At 39.9% G+C, this 26,530-nt stretch overlaps 1 protein-coding gene across 4 annotated transcripts in view; it reads left to right on the top strand.

Annotated features, from left to right (window-relative positions):
- The window catches only part of IKZF3 (IKAROS family zinc finger 3), an 87,097-nt gene that overhangs the window by 20,217 nt on the left and 40,350 nt on the right, over nucleotides 1–26,530 (top strand). The window contains exons 2-4 of one of the 4 annotated variants that reach the window (XM_032616773.1): nucleotides 1,501–1,554; nucleotides 3,940–4,038; nucleotides 22,579–22,635. In XM_032616773.1, coding sequence (XP_032472664.1) covers nucleotides 1,501–1,554; nucleotides 3,940–4,038; nucleotides 22,579–22,635 — 210 coding nt within the window. Of the gene's footprint in view, nucleotides 1–1,500; nucleotides 1,555–3,936; nucleotides 4,039–22,578; nucleotides 22,636–26,530 lie in introns of all 4 variants that reach the window. The other 3 variants (XM_032616772.1, XM_032616775.1, XM_032616774.1) reach the window with 3 other exon arrangements.

Raw genomic sequence — 26,530 nt, 5'->3', positions numbered from 1 at the left:
TATGCTTCAAAAGAACATAACAGACTCCAGAAATTCTGTAATATCTTTATAATGTCCAGGGTACAATCCAAAATTATTAGGTTATATGAAGAAACAAGAAAATGTGACCCATACTCAAGAGAAAAGGAAACCAAAGATGACTGAGCCCAAAGTGACAGGTATTGGACAAGGATCTTAAACAAGTATAATAATTATACTCAAAGATGCAAAGGAGGGCTTCCCTGGTGGCGCAGTGGTTGAGAGTCCGCCTGCCGATGCAGGGGACACGGGGTCGTGCTCCAGTCCGGGAGGATCCCACATGCCGCGGAGCGGCTAGGCCTGTGAGCCATGGCCGCTGAGCCTGCGCATCCGGAGCCTGTGCTCCACAATGGGAGAGGCCACAGTGGTGAGAGGCCTGCGTACCACAAAAAAGAAAAAAAGATGCAAAGGAAAATATGCTTGTAATGAATTAGCAAAAAGGAAATCTAGCAGAGAGACTAGAAAAAAGAACAAAATGGAAGTTCTAGAACTAAAAATTACAATATCTGAAATAGAAAACTCACTGGATAGGCTTGACAGCACATTAAGATGAGATAAGAAAGAGTAAGTGAACTTGAAGATTTATCAATAAAAATATTCAATCTGAGCAACAGAGGAAAGAATTTGGGGGGGGAAGAATAGAACCTCAGGGAACTGTGGGAAAATATGAAAAAGTCTAACATACATGTAAATGAAGTCCTAGAATGAAAGGGGCAAGAGAATGGAGGAGAAAAAATATTTGAAGAAATAATGTCTGAAAATTTCTCAGGTTTGGTGAAAAACATAATTTTACACATAAAAAGTTCAGTGGACCCAAGTGGGATAAATGCGGATAAAACCACACCTAGACATATCATAGTCAAACTGCTAAAAACCAAAAGTCGGGAGAAAATCTTGAAAGCATTCAGAGAAAAAGAGTACATATATATAGGAAGACGACAATACAAAATATCACTGACTTCTCATCAGAAACAACAGAGGATAGAAGATAGTGGAATGACATCTTTAAAGTGCCAGAAGAAAACTGTCAACCCATAATTCTATGTCAAGTAAAAACAACCTTTAAAGTTGAAGGCAAAATAAAGATATTTCCAAATAAATGAAAACTAAGAACAGTTGTCATTCATACAGCTGCCCTACTAGAAATGCTAAAGGAAGCTCTTTAGACTGAAGAGAGACAATACCAGAAAGGAACTCAGGTCTTTATGAAAAAATGAAAAGCACCAGAAATGGTAAGTATGTGGGTAAATACAAAGTACTAATTTGTTCCACTTAATCTCTTTAAAGTATAATTGCTGCATGGATTCCTTTTATTCTCCTTGAGGCATATTTTAGGGAGGATATAGAGAAAGAATTAGTCCTGATCTGAAGAGGAAATCAGCAATTAAGTCTTCCAAAATAGTATCCTTATTAAATTTAGAGTGCTCAAATCTGAAAAAATTTACTCTAAGTAGCTAATATTTGTAATCCTTTTCTTTTCAGATATAAAACCAAATGTGGAACTGAAAAGCACTCAAGAGCAGTCTGTGCCCACAGGTAACATCAGGTCTTACCACTCTGAAAATATACCGTTACTGAATAGACCAAAGGAAGAGGAATATTCTGATTGCAATAAAAATGCTATGGAAATGTGTTGGGGAAAAAATGTGGTTGTCTCTTCCTGATACAAAAATAACATGTCCATTTAGATCATATAAGTTCTTTGGCATCACAGAGCCAAACCATCTACCTAATGTTAATCACTGGTTTTTTATTCTCTTTTCACATTTTTTTCAACTGATTGGTTTGAATAAAGACAGTTTTTGTTGAACAATATAGTAGCTGTTATTTGAACAACTTGTGCTTTTCACTCAGGAACAGTGGTCAGCAAACTTTTTGTAAAGGGCCGGAGAGTAAATATTTTAGACTTTGTGGGCCATATATGGTCTCTGTTGCCTATTCCTCTTTATGTTATTTACAATCCTTTAAAACTGTAAAAACCATTCTTACCTCCTGGGTCCCTACAAAAACAGACCATGGCTAGATTTGGCCTCAGGCCACAGTTTGCTGACCCCTATTCCAGAATAAACTATAAACGTTTAAAGTAATCTATTTCCTAACAATAACTTCTGTGTTTTCTCCATTGACTAACTCACTTTGTTTGAATCAAAGCTTTTGCTATATTACAAAATTTACCACCTAAGTGCCTTGTTATATTACTGTGAGTTGTAACCTTATGATTTTGGGGTTTTGGCTTTTTAAATTTTATTTATTTATTTACTTATTTTTGGCTGCATTGGGTCTTTGTTGCTGCGCGCGGGCTTTCTCTAGCTGCGGTGAGCAGGGGCTACTCTTCGTTGTGGTGTGCGGGCTTCTCATTGCAGAGGCTTCTCTTGTTGTAGAGCACGGGCTCTAGGCACGTGGGCTCGGTAGTTGTGGCACGTGGGCTCAGTAGTTGTGGCTTGCGGGCTCTAGAGCGCAGGCTCAGTAGTTGTGGCGCATGGGCTTAGTTGCTCTGTGGCATGTAGGATCTTCCCGGACCAGGGCTTGAACCCGTGTCCCCTGAATTGGCAGGTGGATTCTTAACCACTGCACCACCAGGGAAGCCCTAACCTTATGTTTTAATTGAACCTGTACTCATATTAGTTGTTCAGGCGTGCACTTTATGTCCATTATTTCAGGCTTGAGAAAAGTAAACTATTTAGAGTCTTACTGTCTAAGAGTATATGTTATAATATGCAGAAAAGAGAAACTTTACCTATAAATCAAAACCTGAGTCCATGATGACCACATTTTCAGGACCTCTTAGTCATGGATTTTATGTAATATGTTTCCATTTTACTCCTACATGCCAGTAAAATGTCCTGCTCCATGTGTTCAGTCATGCCTGCAGCTGAAAGGAAGCCCCTGCAGTTTCTAATCACCTCTCTTATTTCAGCCCCTCCTTAGTGCCACAGGATTCAGTGTCTTTATTTGTTGCATGTAATAGATTCTCAGCAAATATTTTATTGAAAATTGGGAAGGAGTTTGATAGCAAGCGGGTATATTTTCTGTTCATTTCTTTTATCATCTTTTTGTTAAGCTACCATGCTTATATGTGAAATAATTCCAGCTACGTCATGCCTTCTTCCTTACTTCTAATATTATCAATATTTATTGTACAAAATTATATTTTTGTTAAACTTGATTTTTAGTAAGTTTGCTGTTTATTTAACCATGCTTTTATTATGTCTTCTGCCTTTTACGTAGGACCTCCCGTAACACTTTTTTTTCCCCTTAATCTCATGTCCGAGTCTACATTATAGGCCTGAGTCTTGCATTATAGTTGTGCGTTTGTTTTATCTACATCTGTAGAGTATAAGCTCCTTGAAGACAGGAATTATAACCTATTCATATCTGTAGCCTTGTCAACATTTAGTAAATGTTTGATGAAATACAGGAATTTGGGAGCCAATATGCTTTCCACAGAATCACATTTATAATGTGAACAGAAAGGGGAAATAGGATTTGGTACAGAAGCGTACAGCCTTCCTCTCAGGAAAGCATCTTTCCCAAATTGAGTTATGCCAGTAGTTTCAGACTCAGTATTTCTCATCACTATATGTTAATATTTCTTGGTCTTAACTAGCAATAGCATCGTACTGAATATTGTGAGATATACCAAAGGAGAGAGAATTTCAATCCAAAGGAACTTGAGTGCATTTTAACTCAGGTGAAAGAAATAGTCCAGAAAATGATGTCTAATGGAAAGGCACGTGAACCTTGGGCGTCTTTCTGAACCTCAAGAGTTTTCACATTTATCTTACTTGGGTGTATGTGAAAGCGATATTGTCTATCACTAAGGGATTGGGTGAAGCTGAAATAGGAGTCTTACTTAATACATGTTTATAAAAATCCTTTAAAGTTGACTGCATAGTTAAAATTCTTCTTATCTCCTAGAAGGTTCGGTGCTTTTGCATGACTACGATTTAACCAAACCTCATGAAACAGAAAATGTGGATGGTACAGAAGGCCCAGCCAATCAAGATGAAGACATAGGAGGTGAGCCGTAGTGTGTAGACCAGAAACTAAAGATATCGTTCAGGCTCAACATGGAGAAGAAATCAGGAAATCTCCGAGGAAAACTTGCATTTGTGGGTTGAGTTGGAAGGAATTCAGTTTTGTTCACTTTACAAATATTTACATTTAATAATTTGCTACGGGATGTCAGCAGGTTTTGAGAATTTAAGGTGCTTATTCAGTGTTCAAGTTATACTAACTTCTTTTTTTAAATTTTTTAACATTAATTTTTATTGGAGTATAGTTGATTTACAATGTTGTGTTAGTTTCTGCTGTACGGCAAAGTGAGTCAGTTATACATACACATATATCCACTCTTTTTTAGATTCTTTTCCTATATAGGTCATTACAGATTACTGAGTAGAGTTTCCTGTGCCATACAGTAGCTTCTTATTATCTACTTTATATACAGTAGTGTGTATATGTCAATACCAATCTCCCAGTTTATCCCTCCCCCTCCTTCCTCCTCGGTAACGATAAGTTTGTTTTCTACATTTGTGACTCTATTTCTGTTTTGTAAATAAGTTCACTTGTACCATTCTTCTTTAGGTTCCACATATAAGTGATATCATATGATATTTGTTTTTCTCTGACTTACTTCACTCAGTATGACAATCTCTAGGCCCATCCTTGTTGCTGCAAAGGGCATTATTTCATTCCTTTTTATGGCTAATATTCCATTGTATATACATACCACATCTTTTTTTTCTTCATCTTTATTGGAGTATAATTGCTCTACAATGCTGTTAGTTTCCACTGTACAACAAAGTGAATCAGCTATTTGTACACATATATCCCCATATCCCCTCCCTCTTGAGCTTCCCTCCCACCCTCCCTATCCCACCCCTCTGGGTCATCACAAAGCACCGAGCTGATCTCCCTGTGCTGTGCAGCACCTTCCCACCAGCCATCCATTTTACATTTGGTAGTGCATACACGTCAATGGCACTCTCCCACTTTGTCCCAGCTTCCCCTTCCCCCGCTGTGTCCTCAAGTCCGTTCTCTATGTCTGCATCTCCATTCCTGCCCTACCACTAGGTTCATCAGTACCTTTTTTTAGATTCCACATACATTCGTCAGCATATGGTATTTTTCTCTTTCTGACTTACTTCACTCTGTATGACAGACTCTAGGTCCATCCACCTCATTACAAATAACTCAATTTTGTTCTTTTATGAGTGAGTAATATTCCATTGTATATATGTGCCACATCTTCTTTATCCATTCATCTGTTGATGGACATTTAGGTCGTTTCCATGTCCTGGCTATTGTAAATAGTGCTGCAGTGAGCATTGGGGTGCATGTATCTTTTCGAATTATGATTTTCTCTGGATATATGCCCAGGAGTGGGGTTGATGGATCATATGGTAGCTCTATTTTTAGTTTTTTAAGGAACCACCATACTGTTCTCCATAGTGACTGTACCAATTAATACTCCCATCAACAGTGTAGGAGGGTTGCCTTTTCTCCACACCCTCTCCAGCATTTATTGTTTGTAGACTTTTTTATGATGGCCATTCTGACCAGTGTGAGGTGGTACCTCATCATAATTTTGATTTGCGTTTCTCTAATAATTAGTGATGTTGAGCATCTTTTCATGTGCTTTTTGACCATCTTTATGTCTTCTTTGGAAAAATGTCTATTTCGACCTTCTGCCCATTTTTTGATTGGGTTGTTTGTCTTTGTGGTATTGAGCTGCATGAGCTGTTTGTATATTTTGGAGATTAATCTCTTGTAGGTCGCTTCATTCGCAAATATTTTCTCCCATTCTGTGGGTTGTCTTTCATTTTTTAAATAATATGTTTATTTTACTCTTTTCCATCATAAAAATAATACATGTTCATGATAGAAAGTTTGTCTGGGATATTTTCCACCAATTCTCCAATTCTCTGGACACCAACTGGGCATCCAGCAATTCAATTCAATTCAATTCTTATGCTAACTTCTAGAATTAGTGCAGAACCCACAGGTTAAGGGCTCAGTCCCACAAGACTGCCCTCACTTTAGACACCACTTAAAAGTACCAGGTCCCCAGGTTACCTGAACTTCTGTCCAACTTGACTCCAAATTCAGGATTTCCCACAACCACCCCCGCCCTCAGGTTTGATAATTCCCTAGAATGACTCACAGAACTTAGGAAAGCACTTTACATACTATTACTGGTTTATCATAAAGGACACAACTCAGGAACAGACAAATGGAAGAGGTGCATTGGGCAAGCTATGGGATGGGAGGGTGCAGAGCTTCCATGCCCTTTCTGGGCACATTGCCTTCTAAGCAGCTTAATGTCTTCACCAGACGCTCTCTAAATCTTACAGTTCAAGAGTTTTTATAGAGCTCAATCTCCAGTGCCTTTCCTGGAGGTTGGTGGGTGAAAGTTCCAGCCCTCTAATCACTTGGTCTTTCTGGTGACCAACCCATCCTGAGGCTATCTAGGGGCTGCACCTTAAGTCACCTCAGTAGCATAAACTCAGATGTGATTGAAAGGGGCTTGTTATGAATAAGAAAAGACACTCTTATCACTCAGGAAATTTCAAGGGTTTTAGGAACTTCGTACCAAGAACCTGGGACAAAGACCAAATGTAGTCTTTGACCATGAATTTCTTATAGCAAATGCATCATAGAAGTCAGAACATACTGGCACATTACTAGAGTCACACTCAGTCATTAATTAGTCCAGTCCATCATCAGCATATGAAAATGTCTTCTAGGGTGAGACCACTCAGATTTGCAGGCTTCCATTTGATCTTGTCAGGTTCCAAATGCAGGAGTGTCTCAGCAATACATGGCTTCATCTTTTCAAGCATCTGGTATAACTAAGCTAAAACACAATATTATTCCCTTGCTCTGAGTCTCTATTGAGACTGTAATATAATATTGGATTTCCTTCTTTGCATAGCCCATTGATTCATTCCTTTGCCCTCAACTACTATTCCTCCTTCTCTCCATTTATTTATACTTAAACTTTTCCACCTTTGGAAGGAACTTTAGATTCAGCTACTGTGATGTTCTAGATTTCAGGCAACAATACTAGTCTAGTAAGTGCCTCCCCTTCAGTTCACTTCTATTCATATAGGGTAGAGGTACTTACGTACGGAACTAGTGGGCTATTTTTACCACCAGGCAGTGGCTACTTTCAGTGTTAACCTTGATTTTGCTAAATGGAATGAAGACATAACCTGCCTTATCAGGCCTTTAGGAATTCTGACATAAAGGTTTAAAACTATAGTTACAGTTTCTTGCTTAGAAATCATCCCTGTTTCTGGCACTTGTAGTTGTATCCCTGGTCCTGTGACTACAGGGCATCCGATAGGAAAGAGAAAGTTGAGGTATGTGGAGAAGAAAAAAAAGTCTAGTTATCATACCAGTGTCCTCTCTCCTTGGAAAGAATCATATCATCATACCATGATCTTCCTCCCATGGAAAAAATTTCATAGTCATACTAGCAGCCTCTCCCCACCGTCTCTTCCCCAGATCCGCCAGAAAAACAGAGGAGTCTATCTAGTGGGGACAACACTGCCTCAGCTCCTCTAATGTTGAGTGTGAACACACACTCTTTTTCTTTTTCTTTTTTTTAATTAATTAATTTATTTATTTTTGGTTGCGTTAGGTCTTCGTTGCTGTGCGCGGGCTATCTCTAGGGGCGTTGCTGTGCGCGGGCTTCTCATGGCGGTGGCTTCTCCTGTTGTGGAGCACCGGCTCTAGGCGTGTGGGCTCAGTAGTTGTGGCACACGGGCTTGGTTGCTCCGTGGCATGTGGGATCTTCCCAGACCAGGACTCGAACATGTGTCCCCTGTATTGGCATGCGGATTCTTAACCACTGCGCCACCAGGGAAGTCCCTGAACACACACTCTTGAAGACATATAAACCAACCTTTCATGCTTACATCTCCCCCTGTTTTTTTTTTTTTTTTTCTCCGTATGCGGGCCTCTCACCGCTGTGGCCTCTCCCGTTGTGGAGCACAGGCTCCGGACGCACAGGCTCAGCGGCCATGGCTCACGGGCCCAGCCACTCCGCGGCATGTGGGATCTTCCCGGACCGGGGCACGAACCCGTGTCCCCTGCATCGGCAGGCGGACTCTCAACCACTGCGCCACCAGGGAAGCCCCTCCCCCTGTTTTAAACAACCCACGTTTCAACTGCTTGTTCCAATTCTCTATGGAACTATTATTCTGAGGAGAATATCTCTCTGCCTACTCATTATTTGATATTATGAGCTGTAAAGTGTGTTCCTTGCTCTTAATAAATGTGATTTGGTGGTCCAGATGGGTACAATATCTTCTGTTCTGGTTCTTTTATAGTAGTTGCACCATTTGCATCTACCACCAGGTAAGCAAAGCCCAGTCCAGAGTCAACGCCTATTCTATCAAAACCCATTTGTAGCCCCACTGGGGCTACTGACATTGGTTCAGAGTAATCCACTTGCAAACTGTGTGTGGGGTCTTCCCCCTGAGGAATCCCCCCCATAGCCATCTGCACCCTCTGTTTTTCTTGTTGGCATAATGAACAGTTCTTGTTGGCATTTTGAGCCTCAGAGGGTACAAAAGGAATATGTGCAGATTCAGGCCTCTGCACTGCTTTGGTCCCCAAATGTCCACTTATTTCATGGACCCAAGTGGCCCCTCAAGCTAATACCCCATAATATCCATGGATGATTGGTCATCATCTAATCCTGGAAGAGGTTTCTTCTGTTAGGCATCAACCTGTCCTACTTTAATGTACCCGTCCAATTCCCATAGTGATTTCCATAGGGCTATGTTCCATATGGACATCCTTTTAATAGACCAGACTTCCATAGCCCTCTGCTTATCGGTATGGCCAGACCATTGGCCATCACTTATGAGTCAGGTAAAAAACAAAACATAGAGGCTTTCATTGTTGTTCGATTCTTCCATCCCTGTTAGGTAAACAGCATGTAATTCATCCCACCAAACTGATTGGTTTTTACCTTCTTCAGTCAGAGTGGTAGTCTTCCAAACAGGATATTGGCCATTTACCTTGGAACTGCCATCCATAAACCAAGCAGCGTTTTGTTGGTCAGTCAAGAACTGTTTATAGGGCACTGTCCAAGTGACAATAGAATCCGGCAGCTCCTTACACAGTTCAAAAGTCAGTCCTAGGAGAAAAGAGGCTCCCTGCTTGTGAGTATCTCCTGCTTACATTCCCCTTGTAGCACAATCCTGTATAAACCATTGCGTTTTATTATGGAACTCTTCTGGGCATTGCCCTCCCCATTAGAGCATTTTTCTGACATCTCCTAAGACGTCATGGGTGTTTCAGATATTAAGCTTATTTTTTGTCCTGCAATCATAGGGGCAGTTTCAATTAATGTCTGATATCAGCCTACTAATTGTCCCTCAAATAGAAATTCTCTATTCCATCCTCCCCATAGTTGTCACTGGGAAGCACTCCCAGGCTTTTGCCGTAAGCCCCAACCTATGTTCTACGTAGAGCTATCGCACAGAATTTGTCCACACCAGCACTCCAGCTTCTCTTCTACACTGTGTGGACTTGGGCAATCTTATCCATCCTCATTTAGCATGTCCAATGAATATCACTTGAAGGATAGATTTACATGCCTCCTGTTTTACACAGTAGTTCCCCAGTCAGACACAATATCCATACCCATAATACATTCATGTAAAAGAGGTACAACCACTTCTCATGTACCAGTTTTCCTCCAAACTTTCACCTTAATCAACCAACCCTTATATTCCTTTAGTAAAAAATTGAAGTATAGGGGGCTTCCCTGGTGGCGCAGTGATTGAGAGTCCGCCTGCCGATGCAGGGGACACGGGTTCGTGCCCCGGTCCAAGAAGATCCCACATGCTTGCGTACCGCAAAAAAAAAAAAAAAAAAAAAAAAAATTGAAGTATAGGGCTTCCCTGGTGGCGCAGTGGTTGAGAGTCCGCCTGCCGATGCAGGGAACATGGGTTCGTGCCCTGGTCCGGGAGGATCCCACATGCCGCGGAGCGGCTGGGCCCGTGAGCCATGGCCGCTGAGCCTGTGCTCCGCAACAGGAGAGACCACAACAGTGAGAGGCCCGCGTACCACAAAAGAAAAAAAAAAAAAAAAAAATTGAAGTATAGTTGATTTACAATGTTCTATTAGTTTCTGGTGTACAGCAAATTGATTCAGTTATATATATTCTTTTTAATGTTCTTTTCGGTTTTGATTTATTACAAAACAGATATTGAATATAGTTCCCTGTGCCATACAGTAGGACTTTGTTGTTTATCTATTTTATATATAGTAGCTTGTATCTGCTAATCCCAAATTCCTAATTTATCCCTCTCCCACCCCCTTTCCCCTTTGGTAACCATAAGTTTGTTTTCTGTATCTGTGAATCTGTTTCCATTTCATAAATAAGTTCATTTGTGTCATATTTTAGCTTCCACATATAAGTGATATCATATGTATTTGTCTTTCTCTGTCTGACTTCACTCAGTATGACAACCTGTAGGCCCATCCATGTTGCTGCAAATGGCATTATTTCATTCTATTTTATGGCTGAGTAGTATTCCATTGCGTATATATACTACATCTTCTTTGTCCATTCATCTGTTGATGGACATTTAGGTTGCTTCCATGTCTTGGCTATTGTAAATAGTGCTGCTATGAACATTGGGGTGCATGTATCTCTTTGAATTACAGTTTTGTCTGGATATATGCCCAGGGGTGGGATTGCTGGATCATATGGGAACTCTATTTTTAGTTTTTTGAGGAAACTCCATACTGTTTTCCATAGTGACTGCACCAATTTACATTCCCACCAACAGTGTTGGAGGGTTCCTTTTTCTCCACACCCTCTCCAGCATTTGTTATTTGTAGACTTTTTATGATGGCCATTCTGACCAGTGTGAGGTGGTACCTCACTGTAATTTTGATTTGTATTTCTCTAATAATTATCTATGTTGAGCATCTTTTCATGTGCCTGTTGGCCATCTGTATGTCATTTTTGGAGGAATGTTTATTTAGGTCTTCGGCCCATTTTTTTTTCATTGCAACCCTTATATTCCTAACTAACCTCCATAGGACTCATCAACAGGTTTTGGTTTTACAATATTAGGTAAGAGAGATGTTCCCCAATTGGACATAATATCCATTCTCATAAAACATTCAGGTAAAGGAGACACAATTTCTCCATGTAAAGCTTGTTTAAAACATCCAAGTTTTCATCCAAACTACCACCTTAATCCTATCAACCCTTACATTTCTATATTCTCTCAATCTAATCGGAGCCCCCTTTAGGGCTTCACTAACATGTTCTGGTAGCACAGTGCATGAGGTACCCACGTCAGAGAGTTCCAGAAACTTTTCTTCTCCACCCCACTGACTATTTTATCTCTTCATGTGCAAAAGAATTTGGGTCCCTATTGAGAGGTTGAGCCAGGGGACCCTGGCTCTTTTGTTATGACAAAGATTAACCTGCCCCGTTGCCCTAGGTGATTTCAGGTCCGATTTCTCATTGCAGTCTTTGCCTTTTAGTTTTTACACTGGAGTGAATAGAGTGGACTTATTTGGGGCCCTTTAAAGTAGAGGAACTGGGCTTCCCTGGTGGCACAGTGGTTGAGAGTCCGCCTGTTGATGTAGGGGACACGGGTTCGTGCCCCGGTCTGGGAGGATCCCACATGCCGCGGAGCGGCTGGGCCGTGGAAAAAAAAAAAAAAAGTAGAGGAACTAGCAGGGAGTCCTTTTGGTCCACCCAACTTTCTATATGGTCCACCCAACTTTCTATAGTGCTGTATTAAGACCGTTGTTTCAACTCTATCACTGTCCATTTTATTTATCCCATTTCTTGATAACTATCTAAAGATTTTCATCCTGCTGAAATGAGTCCCTTAACTCTCCCCATTCTTTTTCTTCTTTATTTTGGCCCTATCAATGTTTCCTTTATTCATCTTACTTCTTGATAACCATTTACAGTTTTCCACCTAGATGGGATAAGTCCCTTGACTCTCCCTTCTGCCTCTCCTCATTTTCTTGTTAATTAACCTAATGTTTTTATTAGCATCTGAAAGACCCAAGAGAGGAAGCTGAGACAGCAGATTCAATAAGGCTTCTCAGACTGTTGCTTGATTTTGAAGCAGTAATATTAAATGGGATGCCCATGCAAAAGAGGTCCCCTGTTCTGTGTTTTCTTAGATTCTGTATTTGTCTTTTTGGCATCTATTCATTCATCTATATTTGATGCTTTGATGTTTGGGGACCTTACAGACCCAGGGAAAGACTGTCCTTCCCAGGGATAGCCAGTTCTTAGAGACAGTAAAGGACTTGGCCAGGAGCATGCTTTTCCTATATAAACCAACCAATCCAGAGTCCATACCCCCCAACCATCTCCTTATCTAAATCTCATGAACTGAACTAATATTTCCCCTGTCTGAAATCAATCCAGGGCCAAGTAGCAGACAACTAGAGACCACTCCTGTGTCCCAAAGCCTGCTGGAATTATTCAAACCAGGCAGTCCTAAACTGTTTATCCTGCCTGCCTTGCCTTTTCTCGGAAACTCCAGTGAAGGCTCTAGCCTAGGATTTTCCTTCCTCTTTTCTGCATCCTGACTGACATTGGTGCTTTACCCTGTGGCCCTGTGTGGTATAATAAAGTTCTTATACCACCTGTGTGGTGACCCCCTCTATGGACCCTGTGAGTATAATATACTTCTTCCTTCCAGACCTTGTTCCCATTTCCTCCTGTGGCTGCACCAACTTTACCATACTATATACAACATGTACATGCTTAGAACACCCCCTTAATCCACAGCATTTACCAAGACCTGGGTAATAGGCATATTTAGTGAGTGACTATCTTGGTTATCATAAAGTCAGTCCCATATGGCTTACATATGAAACATATCAGCTGCTTCATCTGGGTTGTTTTACTTGGCACTTATAGAGGGAGTTGGACAGTCCTCTTTCTCAGGGTAGACAGACCTTACAGTGGCTTTTATCCAGTCAACTAGGCTGGCCATTCCCTCAGGAAAAACGTGCTGCGTTTGTGGATCATGTATAATCATCTGCCATTGTTCCATAGTGAGCTGTGGGTCCTGGATCAACCCAGACATGCTCTTCCACTCTGCAGCATCCCAAACTAAAGACAATGCCCCTAAGTTAGTCACTCTCACAATCCATTTTAGTAAAGGTTCTTCAGGAAGCTGATGATACTGATTGAAAAAATAAGACAACTCCTTCACACCCTACCCCCTGGTTTCAGTAGTTTCTTGGTTTTGCCTTCCCTCCACATGAACCACCTTCTTGGTGACCAGAAGTCTTAGAGATACTCTCTACTGTTCTCACATAATTTTTCCCTTTGGGGGAATCTTTGAGCCTAGTATCTGAAGCACAAACCAACTGAAATCTGACCTTGGTTTATCATCAAGGTCTGCCTCAGAACTCTCTTTTCATTTCATTTTGGCTTTGCAGATAACAGTAACCAAGGAATTGTACATTTCTCTTTTCTCTTATTAGTTTGCATTTCTACACATATCCAGTGAGTCAACTTCCCAAGAGTTGGATCCACCTCTGAATACCCTTGGTAATTTTACTTTTAGTAACTGATCAAAGCACAACTGCTGCTCCATAACACAGGTGACCATGTAGCCAGGAATCAGAGGTTCTTCATCCCTTGCTTTTTCTTCCTTTTTCTTCCCAAACCATATGTTTCCATGAGCCAGGACTGTTCTAGCAAATCCCACTCATGACACCTATTGTGGGATGTTTCCAACACCAACAACTGATTCTTCAGACACCAATTCACCATCAATTCAATTCTGCTACTAACTTCTGGAGTTAGCACAGAACCCACAGGTCAAGGGCTCAGTCCCACAAGACTGCCCTCACTTCAGACACCACTTGAAAGTACCAGGTCCCCAGGTTTCCTGTACTTCTGTCCACCTTGACTACAAATTCAGGTTTTCACACAACCCCCACTCAGGTTTGATAATTTGCTAGAATGACTCACAGAACTTAGGAAAGCACTTTACATACTATTACTGGTTTATCATAAAGGACACAACTCAGGAACAGGCAAATGGAAGAGGTGCATTGGGCAAGCTATGGGATGGGAGGGTGCAGAGTTTCCATGTTCTCTCTGGGCACACCACATTTTCAGCAGCTTGGTGTCTTCACCAGAAGCTCTCTGAATCTTACAGTTCAAGAGTTTTTATAGAGCTCAATCTCTAGTCCCTTTCCTGGAGGTTGGTGGGTGGGGCTGAAAGTTCCAACCCTCTAATCACTTGGTCTTTCTGGTGACCAACCCATCCTGAGGCTTTCTAGGGGCTGCACCCTAAGTCACCTCAGTAGCATAAACTCAGGTGTGATTGAAAGGGGCTTGTTATGAATAACAAAAGACACTCTTATAACTCAGGAAATTTCAAGGGTTTTAGGAACTCTGTGTAAGGAATTGGGGACAAAGACTAAATACATTTTTGTGTTTTACCACAGCTTGGAAAGTTCATAGAAGTAGAAAGAAAAAAGAAAAACCCACTTCTATCCTACCACCCAAATATAGTCTGTATTAGCATTATGGAATACTTCCAGGCTTTTTTTTGGAATTTTGAGCACTATATTTATATTAGCATTGCAAACATTTTATACTAATATTTATGTTGCTAAAACTTATCACTATTGCTTTGTGAATATCACTCAGATCTCATCTTAATGTCATTTCTTCAGAGAGAATTTCCTTGACAACCCAGTTATTTTAATGCAGTAGGCTATTGTAATTCTCTGCATGGCACTTTGCAATGGATAATTTTGGAGTTTTATTTGTTTATTGTGTCTCTCCCTCCACCCTTCATGAGCCAGGATCTTGAGTTTTCTTTTTCTCTCTAGGTATTTGCAACACCTAGAATAGTACTTGGCCCATAGTAGATGTGCAGTAAATATGTGTTTCGTTAAAAAAAAATACACACACACACACACACACAAACATTTTTTTCCTTAAAGGAAGAAAAGAAGAAGACAAAAATTGTTTCTCCAGATCTTCTTCTTTTGTCTTAGATCCTTAAGGACCAAGAAACGGAGTTCTATGTCTAAAACTTCTGAGACTCAAATCACAGCTTCAACTGATATTCCAACTCTGCCTAGCTATACATTAATTTGTTCCAGTTCTCAACCACAGAGACTGAAAAATGCTGCCTGGCACAGGATGTGGTCATTTGTGCTGAGGAAAGGCATATGGTGTTCTACCAGCTTCGTGAAACTTTTTGAAAGTGACATCCATGGAGTCACAGTCAGAAAGAGGCAAAAGATAACTGTGCCTTTGGCTGCCATTCTTCTGAGTTTAGGGTTTCTGAGTTCTACTAGTAAACACCATGAAGTTTAGGTTTGAGATGATGATCCCTATACAACTTTTGGTCTGGGAATTTATAATTTATGTTAGAATTTGTTCTGAGTTCAGAAGTAGCCTATGAGTTTTATGTTTTCAGGTAGTCGGGGGAAAAAACAGATGAAATACTCAAGTATAAACAAGAAACCAAATAATTACACTCAACAATAGGAATTTGAAACAGATATTATTAAAAGCCATGTGGTACAGCACTACTCTAGGAATCCATACAATAAATTCCTGGCCTCTGTGTTTTGACCCTGCTCCAGAAGTGCTTCCAAAGGTCATCTTCAACTGCTGTGATGCCTATGCCGTTTCTATCACCTTACCTCCAACTACATGTCAGTGGATTAATGGGATACCTGTGTATTTTTCTCAGTTGTTAGGGGTCTGGGAGTGTCATGTAGTTCCTGGTAGAGACTAGACGATACAATCAATCATCCTAAATAATTTGGAAAAGAGAAGAAACAGTTCTTTCTGCTAAGCCTGACTTAGAAAAAAGTGAATAGCCTAACTTTAGCATTGAAAGATTAATTCATCATTTCATGATTAAGCTCCAAACTGATTACTGTACTGGACTGTAATGTAATGCTCGCACTTAATCTGGGTCATATATCTGGGGAAAGGTTGTTACCAGGCCCCTGCTTTTTCAAAAGATATAATATGATCAGTATATACAAATTATATATGCTAAATTATAAAATAACAGAACTGAAAAGTAGCATTACCTGGTAAGTTATATAATAATGTATCTTAATATGTATTAAGGCACTTCTGCTGTATTCAGCATAGGGAAACATTAAGACTAGAATTAGGATTATACTTTTAAAGGTAGTTAGGGAAATTTAGCTATAATATAATAATGGTTATAAGTAACTTTAAAGTATGCTTTAGAGGATCTTAGTCTGTTTAAATTTAATGGAAGCATTTTTTTTTTTTTTTTTTTTTTTTTTTTTTGCTGTACGCGGGCCTCTCACTGTTGTGGCCTCTCCCGCTGCGGAGCACAGGCTCCGGATGCGCAGGCCCAGCAGCCATGACTCACGGGCCCAGCCGCTCTGCGGCATGTGGGATCTTCCCTGGACCGGGGCACGAACCCGTGTCCCCTGCATTGGCACGCGGACTCCCAACCACTGCGCCACCAGGGAAGCCCTAATGGAAGCATTTTTTAATGTCCTCTAAAACGTTTTAGAAACTAAGACCAGTCTTGGAATGTTTTAAATTCAGAATAATTGCTGTCATGTTTAATTTACATATTTAAACATATTATGTGCATCTTTGTAATTTTCCAACTCTTAGAAAATTATATTATAGAAAAATTAGAAACACTCACTTAATTTTTCTCTAGTGGAAAGGCAGACTAACTTTTTAGAGGGAAAAATCTTTACCCAACTAGAATTGTTGTTTGAGAAGCAAAATAAAATATTTGGAAAAAAACTTTTTAAAGGTATAAACATTTAAGTTAAATTTACTTGTTTCCCATAAGATAAAAAGATATTTTTGGACTTCCCTGGTGGCGCAGTGGTTAAGAATCCGCCTGCCAATGCAGGGGACACGAGTTCGAGCCCTGGTCCGGGAAGATCCCACATGCCGCAGGGCAACTAAGTCCGTGTGCCACAGTTACTGAGCCTGAGCTCTAGAGCCCGTGAGCCACAACTACTGAGCCCGCATGCTGCAACTACTGAAGCCCGTGCGCCTAGAGCCTGTGCTCCACAACAAGAGAAGCCACCGCAATGAGAAGCCCACACACCACAATGAAGAGTAGCCCCTGCTCGCTGCAACTAGAGAAAGCCCACGTGCAGCAATGAAGACCCAGTGCAGCCATAAATAAATAATTAATTGATTTTTTTAAAAAAGATATTTTTATCTTTTTTTTTTTAACAATATATTCCTAGGAACCTAGTGCAGGAGTTGGCAACTCTTTTTGCAAAGCGCCAGGTAGTAAATATCTTGGACTTTGCAGGCAACACGATCTCTGTTGCAGCTTCTCAACTCTGCTGTTGTAGTGTAAAGCAGGTGTAGCAGATCCAGAAATGAATGCATATGGCATTCAATAACTTTATTTATAAAGACTGGCATTAGTGATAGAATGCCGAGGTGGTTAAATGGTTGTTCACTGTAAAATTCTTTCAACTTCTCTGTATTTCTGAAAATTTCATAATAAAATCTTGAGGGGGGTGAAAAAAGCAGAAAAAAAAAAAGACTGGCAGTAAGTGGGTCAGATTTGGCCTGCAAACTGTAGTTTGCCGACTCCTGGCCTAGAGTATACATTTATTGTGTGATGACTTAAGAAAGCTTTTGGTCCTTGAAAGGAACAAAGTTCATGTAAGCATATCAAAAGGGCATCAATGGGGAGTCTAACACTATTATTATTTTTTTAAGATTTATTTATTTTTAGCTGCATTGGGTCTTAGTTGCGGCATGCGGGCTCTTCATTGCGGCGCATGGACTTCACTCTAGTTGTGACGGGCAGGCTCCAGAGCACGTGGGCTCTGTAGTTTGTGGCACGCAGGCTCTCTAGTTGAGGTATGCCAGCCCAGTAGTTGTGGCGCACGGGCTTAGTTGCCCCGCGGCATGTGGGATCTTAGTTCCTTGACCAGGGATCGAACCCACGTGCCCTGCATTGGAAGGCGGATTCTTTACACTGGACCACCGGGGAAGTCCCTAACACTGTTATTTTTAAAATTAGAAAAATATACATCACTAACAGCCCTGTTTATCGTACACATATACTGTGGGTATATCTCTGTGCCACTATAACATATAAATTAATTGGTCACAAATAAAACCATGTGTGGATTCAATGTTGTGTTTACCACTTAGTTGGTTCCTCCTTTCTTCCTGAAAATTTAAACCTAGTAGATTGATGCACTGGTGATATTTAAATCAACTCCAGTTTGTTTCCTCCATGAGGCCTGCTTGCACTGTCCCAGCTCCCCCAAGTGTGGTATTAGAGCTGAGTTTTTGGAGTGTGTTTAATTAATACTTACTTAAGCCTAATTATACTCTATCCATCTGGAATTGTTTGTGCATGACAAACTTTCACCCCATTACATTACAAACTTTTTGAAAAAAAGAGCCCTAGTAGCCCACATTTACATCTTTCTAAAAATACCTACCTAAGAAGTGATATAACCCACCTAGATTTTTGAAGAGGTTGAGAGTTCTTTTTCCAGCCTGGTCATTGACTCCTATGAACAATTAGTATTTCTCTTCTTAGTCACGACCAACTCTAACTGTTGTCAGATGGGTCTTGAGCAGTAGGAGATAACCCAGGGTTCCCCAAGTCTTTATGTTTGTTTAGCATTGAGTGAGTGCTGAGAGTATCATAGGCACCTCACTGAATACGGAGGATATTGGGACTTCCCTGTGGGATGTAAAATGTCACTGAGATACTGTAATGTCAAAAGCAGGTGTTAAAGCAATTATAAAACATATCATGAGAGAGAATATCTTTATGGCTTGTATCTGGCCTGTGTTCACAGAGGAACAGAATAAAATAAAGCCTCTGGAGCTCAGGGTTAGAGGTAAGATGTGTTTTAACAGTCGCGTACCCAGGGATATAACTAGATAGAGATGACACACCAGATGGTGGAATATCATCCCAGCGGGGCCCTGTGAAAAAGAAATGCAGTTAAAGGCAGAATGACTGAGGTAGAACCTCACAGCTTTTTGTTTCAGTCCTTCTTCCTCTGAAATTGGATCCCCATCTTTGCCATTTCCCACTTAAAATAAGGAAGGAAAGATTCTGTCGTTTGCATGTATGTTTTGAGTTTTTGATTCGCCATGAATATACTGATGGCATTGCTTTTCTTCTTTGAATAATTAGGGAATATGAATTTGGCTATCAACACCCTGCGTTTAACATGATACTGGTTTCCATCTTTCAGCATTCCTAACAACCAACCACCATCGTTTTCTACTTACACTGGCAGTTTTTTCTGGAGCTACTACTGGGCAAAAAGTACACAATATATCTCAATATCCATCAGCTTCAGCTGTTTACCCTGCTTAAGTTGCACATTTACCCTTTGTATCAGTTTTCTAGGGCTTCTATAACAAATTACCACAAACCGGGTGACTTAAGCAGCAGAAATTTATTCTTTCACAGTTTGGGAGCGTAGAAGTCCCAAATCAAGGTGTCAGCACCACCACGCTCCCTCTAAAAGTCTCTAGGAAAGAATCCTCCTTTGCCTCTTTCTAGCTTCTGGTGGCCCCCAGCAATCCTGGGTGTTCCTTGGCTTGTAACAGCACAACTCTAATCTCTGCCTCTGTCGACACATGGCCTTCTTCCCTGAGTATATCTCTGTATGTCTTCTCCTCTTATAAGAGCACTAGTCATTGGGTTAAAGGCCCGCCCTCATCCAGGGTGACCTCCTCCTAACTAATTATGTCTACAGTGATCTGATTTACAAATAAAGTCACATTCTGAAGTTCCTGACAGACATGAACTTTGGGGATACATTTAGCGCACTACACCCTTCATCTTCAAAATCTTTACAATCGAATATCAGATATACCTGATTCTCAATGTGAAATAGATTTCTTTTTAATTAATTGTACAGTGGTGATCAGTTAGTGTATTTATTTAATTACTCCTTGTGTAAGAGTTAGGATTGTGACTGATTCCATGAAAAAAGTTGAATCTGATAATTTTTTGAAAGGAAGGCCTTAAATTTTCTCTATGCTGATACCTTGTGTGATGCTTAGGTCAAAGATAAGAACTTTAATTAGAAAGTTTGCTGAAAAAATAATTCTCCCCCCCTCAGGAGCTAGAGCCCCCATCCCCAGTAGTTTTCCGTGTCAGGGTCTCAATATCTTTTGAGGTGTACAACTTTTTTGCACTCATGAGAAATACAAACTATTTTGATGCTTCTGAAAGTGGGGGGAAAAAAACCAAGCCACATTTGTGGTTTATGGATGCTAATTACTGCTACATTTAGATATGTGAAGGAGGGTCTATGTCTGGAGGGAGCTGGGAGAGACTGTCAGCCTCGCCTAGGTGCTCACTGAGGTTCCAGCGGTACTGCTCAACACACGCAAATACATGCTTCAAAAGGAAGTGCCGTTTTTTATCAAAATATTACATCTCTCAAGCCCAGATCAAGACCTGTCGCTCATGGGATGCAGGGGTTATCTTACAAAATCAGCAGTGCTTTGCTGCAGAAGTTCACTCACAGGGGATTTCTGTAAATGCTCACAATGGGCAGAGAGGCTTCACGGCTCATACTGTGTCAAACGGGTAAGTTCTGTTGGTGATGAAACCCAGACACCTCTCCTTGACTTTTTTTTTTTTAAACGAAAAACACCCGGATTCTTTTTTTTTTTTTTTAAACCAAGCTAAGTGGCACAGTGAACTAAAAGGAACTTACAGGAAGATATTTGGCATCTGCGAAAAAGGAATGTACAGTTGTAACAGTTGACAGAAAAATAGGTCTGCCTACTGTCCTTAGTGGGTCCTCCAAGATTCTTTCCCTTTCCTTTGGCTTTCTTTTAACCATGGAGCAATAGTACTGGTGCCTCCTTGGGGTGGAAGCAAGATGAATGAAATTTAAAAAAATGTAGATTCCAGTCCAGTTGGTTAGCAGTACGTGTGAAACACCCATTTGTGCCTGCTAACTCTCAGAGCATCTACTCTTGCCCAGTGAGTTTGGCCACTCAAACTAAGTTTGGCACTCAGTATGGTGAACCGGGCCATTGTGTACCCTGGTACAGTTTGGTAACCACGTGAATGCACCCTGCTGAGGGGTAAATGAGGAGTTCCAGTGGTGTGCCAGAGTCAGCTCATAACCACTTGTTAAATTTTCAGTGAGCTGGCTGACTTCACATTGATGGCTTGGAACGGGCCGTGGTATTTATACCACTGACATTAGCAAATGCTACGAAGAAGACCTTCCCCACTTCTGAGTGGGTTTTTAAGCATTTACCAGCATACCACTGGACTGAAGACTGAATGAAATCCTGTTCTGGCTCACTAGGTCACCATTTTTCATGATTCGTCAGAGGGTTTTTTTTTTTTTTTTTTTTTTGTAATTTGCACAAAGGAGAATAGTGTTGGAGAAGAGTAAGTGAGATATCTCCACAACATAGTAGGCACAATCCAGAAATTTTATCCTTAAGGTATGGGGGTCACATTATTACAAAGTTAATGAAATATAGGAGGTTTTTGGTAGCTACTGTTACAAAAAGCACAAAGCAACAACAGTGAAATTTAGACTAGACACAACTGACCACACATTAAACTTTAAAAGTCTCAAATAATCATGAGGCAGTTACTTCCTACCTAATCCCATAACATAAGAATTTTAGCTTGCTCCTGTCAGAGAAGGGAAGAAGAGAGAACAGCTGGAGGCAATCACCAATCCTGTTATATTCAAATTGATACCAGTACATATTGCATTGTGGTGAAGTCTTACTCTACTTCATTGATCCCAAAGAGTTGATGACATGGCAAGGACAGTCTTTTTTAATCTCATTCTTCTTTTATGCTGAAGTTTGGGGTATACGGTAAATGCTAAATATTTACCCATTTTTCTTTCTGCCTTTCCATCCAACCATCCATTTATCCATTCATCCCCTGCACTGTTCCCACGTGCTCACTAAATAATTGTCAACTGATTAAGTAAAGTGAAAAAGAACATGTGAGTACATTTTGGCCTTGAGGTCTTCTTTAGCAGTGTTCTTCAAACTGGGATATGGGGAGACTTTCCAAGGATTACATGGATGTGGATAATTTTAAGAGAATCAATCTCCAGGTCTTCACCTTCATTATGTTCCCTTTCCTGAAGCAGGTCTCCCCTATAAGGCTGTTGTCTTTGATGTTCTTCTTTCCCACCTCCCTTTTCACAGTGATCCTTTTCCACTTTGTAAAAGAAAGGGACCCCTCTCTCCCATCCCAAATTTTACTTCTTTGCCCTAAAGTGTAACTATTTCCAGGATGCCAAATAAAGGGTCAATTAGATAATTCCTCTTATCAAAGATTCATAAATGCTTGCCCCCCTCCATCCATCTCATTTAGAGGTGCATTCCCAGCAAGTTTTACTTCTTATATTTAATAATTATTGATCCAGATTTATAGCATACATATATTGTTTTCATCAATTGTACGCTGATAATTGTAATGATAAGTCAATCCCAAAGAATTTTTAACACATAGCACTTCATAAAAATATTTTTATTTATAGTTGTTTTTCTTGTAGAGACAGATGATAGGATGAGCAATAGAAGACTCAAGCATAAAAGACTAGCACATAAAGGTAAAATTCTATGGGAAAAGAGAAATGGAAATAGAAGTTCAAGGAGAAATTTTCTCACTTTTTAAAGCTTATTTATGTATTTTTAAATTTATGAGGGAGTAAATCAAATCACTATTATTTATATTCCATATGCACCCATTTGAAAGGGTGCAATAACAGTTTTCACCATCATTATTTACAATGAACAAAAATGTGTTTTTGTTTTAAAAACTTTTAACTTATGATAAGAAATTATAGATGTCAACTTAATAGCCACTTAATGTCCACTATATACAAGGGAGAAATATAATTTTTCAAAATTCTTTTGAGAGTACTCAAGCAAAAAATTTGAAGACCAGCCACTGTCATGTACAGTATATAAAATGTAACATAAGGAGCCTTCAATATAAGCCTGAACCTATTTAACGGCCTAATACAAACTTGATACTTCAAGGTTTGAGAAACCTCTCAAAACTATGTGAAATTTTGTGTTTATTGTTATGTGTGCATTTTTCTACGTACAGTATAGTTCTCAAAGAGGTAGGTCCACAACCCAGAAAAGACAAAAAAGCCCTGACCAAAGTGTATAAAGTCTTAAGGCTTCTTGACTTCGCTGTTTTTGTTATAGTTTATTTGTAATGGTCTCTATGCTTTTAACATAAACAATTTTGGTTCATTTCTGTATGTGTATAAAATAATATATACTAATTATGAAAAATCATGAAATGGGCACAATCCCCCTTACTTCATCACCAGCCTGAACCCTACCCTAGGCAACCTTTTAATTGTATTCCTTGTTGATTCAAAAGCCTTTCCTTTTTTCTTAATTTTGATAGGGAATGTTGGAAGTGCTTCATCCATAGAAAAATGCTGGGTGGCAATTTGGAAAACAGTTTTTAAAAGAATAGACATCATCTACCCCTGACAATTCTATGTGGTTTCTTCCAGCATTTGATACCAAGCCGTCTAGCAAATAGGTTGACATAGTATTCAGGCTTAGAATTAGGAAAATTACATTTGGAAGTGACTGACAGCGCAGTAGTTTTAAAGCTTTGGACTTTAAAGTGTCACACACAGAGCAGATGAATGAAGATGTCAGAGCCAGGGCTAAAGGAGGACTCTGGTAATCCAGCCCTTGGTGTATAACCTTCAAACACCAATAAACAAGATTATCTGTATTTAACATGTGACCTTTCTCATTCTGACTGGTAGGTCCAGATGTTTTCTCATTCAGCTGCCTGGTTGAAATCTGCTTTTTAACCGACTGCATTTCGATCTAGATTCGAGGTTGCAGAAATGACAGTCTTGAAAACTATATTCTTCAGTGAGTGATGCTGTCTATACAGTAACATATGGAAATCCATGTTTTAATAATTAAAAATAATTTGCGACCTTACCCTTAATAGATTTGTTAATTATGTCAACTGAATAAGTAAAAATGGGATCGCAGTAGATAGTTCACTATATTAGTCAGTCTGGTGGCATTAAAAACGTTGACAGGATTTGTTAGAACCAGGCTTTTCTGCACCTGCGTCTGCAGAGGCAGAATTCCCAGTCATGCCTTTGTTACCCTTTGTTACTCCTCAAAGAAGTTCATAGCAGCCCTAGAGAAAATAGGAAAGGCTCTTTATTAGCTTCTCTTAAGTCACTCTAGGCTTCTGGCCATACTTCTCACCCACTTTAATGTACCTTTATTACCTTTTTTCGTTGCTTGGAGCCCAGAACTATTTCTGGCATTTTTGTATGAACTCTTACTCACCATTAACTTGATTTTCCGGTTCTAGTCCTTCAGGTTGTACTAGTTCTCTCTCTTAGACTATATAGAAAAGATAACTCTTTATTTTCTTCTTTTCTTATGGGAGAACTAAACTCTCACATTCTTGAGTGAACCCTCAGAGAGCTTCCCCATGTGCTTTGTACCACTGCTAACCTGTAGGTCAGGGACAGTGCTCATTAATTAATAGTCATAGCCTAGTAAAGCACGCTAAACCATTAACAGAATAGAAAGTGAGACATAAAAACACATAAAAAGACATAAAAGCACAAAATGTGACAAAGAACTAATACAATTAGAAAATCTGGATCTTTATGGATTTTAGTACAATTTAGAAAGAGAGCAAAAATCAGTAGTTACTTAGGTGTTCTCTGAAGTGGATAACTATAGGAGATGTCCTGTGAGGCCAACTCTTACATTGATTGTTTTAGCCTCTTTCCTATGGCCAAGTAGCAGATACAGCTTGTGTTTTTAACAAAAAATTTATTTAATTCTTTGAAAAGGGCATGGAATTAGTTACATAAGAACAAAAGGAGTTAAAGATAGTCTTATGAGGATTCGTCATATGAGTTTAATCATAGCTCAAAAGCTACACTTGTCACGATGCTTCTTGTAATAGTTGGTGAATGAGCTGCTAAACTCTCCCCTCTTGAGACAGTCAGTATCAGTGTAGCTGGCTATCAGTTGTTGGGTTTTTTTTTTTAATCCTTATAGTGTTCTTTAAAAAAAAAAAAACAGCTTTAGTGTGGTTATGATTTACATACCTTTAAGTGTCCAATTCAACGATTTTTAGTAAATTTACAGAGTTGGGCAACTAGCACCATGTTTTAGAACATTTCTGTCACCCTAAGAAAATTCCTTGTACCTGTTTGCAGTCAATCCCCATTATTACTCCCAGCATCAGGCAACCACTAATTTGATTTTTGTCTCTATAGACTTACCATTTCTGGACATCTCATATAGAAGGAGTAATAAAATATGTACTCTTTTGTTCTGGCTTCTTTTACTTAGCATAATGTTTTTGTTTAAGTTTATCTATATTGTTGCATGTACCATTACTTTGTTCCTCTTTATTTCTGAGTAGTATTCTATTGTATTGACAAAGTACATTTTGTTTATTAGTTCACCAATTGATGGATGTTCTGATTGTTTCCATTTTTTTTTGCTTTTATGAATAATCCTGCTATGAGAATTTGTGTACAAATCTTTTTTTTTTTTTTTGCGGTACGCAGGCCTCTCACTGTTGTGGCCTCTCCCATTGTGGAGCACAGGCTCCGGACATGCAGGCTCAGCGGCCATGGCTCATGGGCCCAGCCGCTCCGCGGCATGTGGGATCTTCCCGGACCGGGGCACGAACCCGCGTCCCCTGCATCGGCAGACGGACTGTCAACCACTGCACCACCAGGGAAGCCCTGTGTACAAATCTTTGTGTGGGCATAGGTTTTCATTTCTTTTGGATAGAAGCCTAAGAGTGGGATTGTTGGGCTGTATGGTAAATTTATGTTTAATTTTATAAGAAACAGTCTATATTAGTTATTGATCGCAATATAACAAATTACCCCAAAACATAACAGCTTAAAACATTACAAAGCTATTATCTCAAGAATAGAGGCACAGCTTATCTCGGTCCTCTGCTTCAGAGTCTCTCATAGGCTGCAATCAAGGTATTGACCCAGACTGTGGTCTCATCTGAAGACTTTAGTAGGGAAGGATCAACTACCAAATTCACTCATGTGCTTGTCAGAATTCAGTTCCTTGAAGGGTTTTGGACTGAGGGACTCATTTCCTCACTGTAGCTTGGCCAGAAACTGCCTTCAGTTCCTTGCCATGTGAACTGTCTAGCTTACTTCATCAGAGAAGCTCATGAGAAGCGTGAGCGTGCAGGCGAGAGAATGAGAAAAAGATGGAAGTCATATTCTTTTATAGTATAATAACAGACGTGATTTCCCATCACTTCTGCCATGTTCTTTTAATTAGAAGCAAATCACCTAGGTCCAACCCACATGCAAGGGGAGATTACACAAGGATATGAATACTAGGAGTCAGGGATTATTGGGAGCCATTTCAGAAGGCTGCCTACTGTACTGCCAAACTTTTCTTCCAAATGACTGTACCATTTTTCATTTCCACCAGCAATGTATT

The sequence above is a fragment of the Phocoena sinus genome, chromosome 20 (genome assembly GCF_008692025.1).
Source record: "Phocoena sinus isolate mPhoSin1 chromosome 20, mPhoSin1.pri, whole genome shotgun sequence".
NCBI lineage: Eukaryota > Metazoa > Chordata > Mammalia > Artiodactyla > Phocoenidae > Phocoena > Phocoena sinus.
The sequence above is the reverse complement of the archived record's forward strand: the minus strand, read 5'-3'. Positions and strand labels throughout refer to the sequence as shown.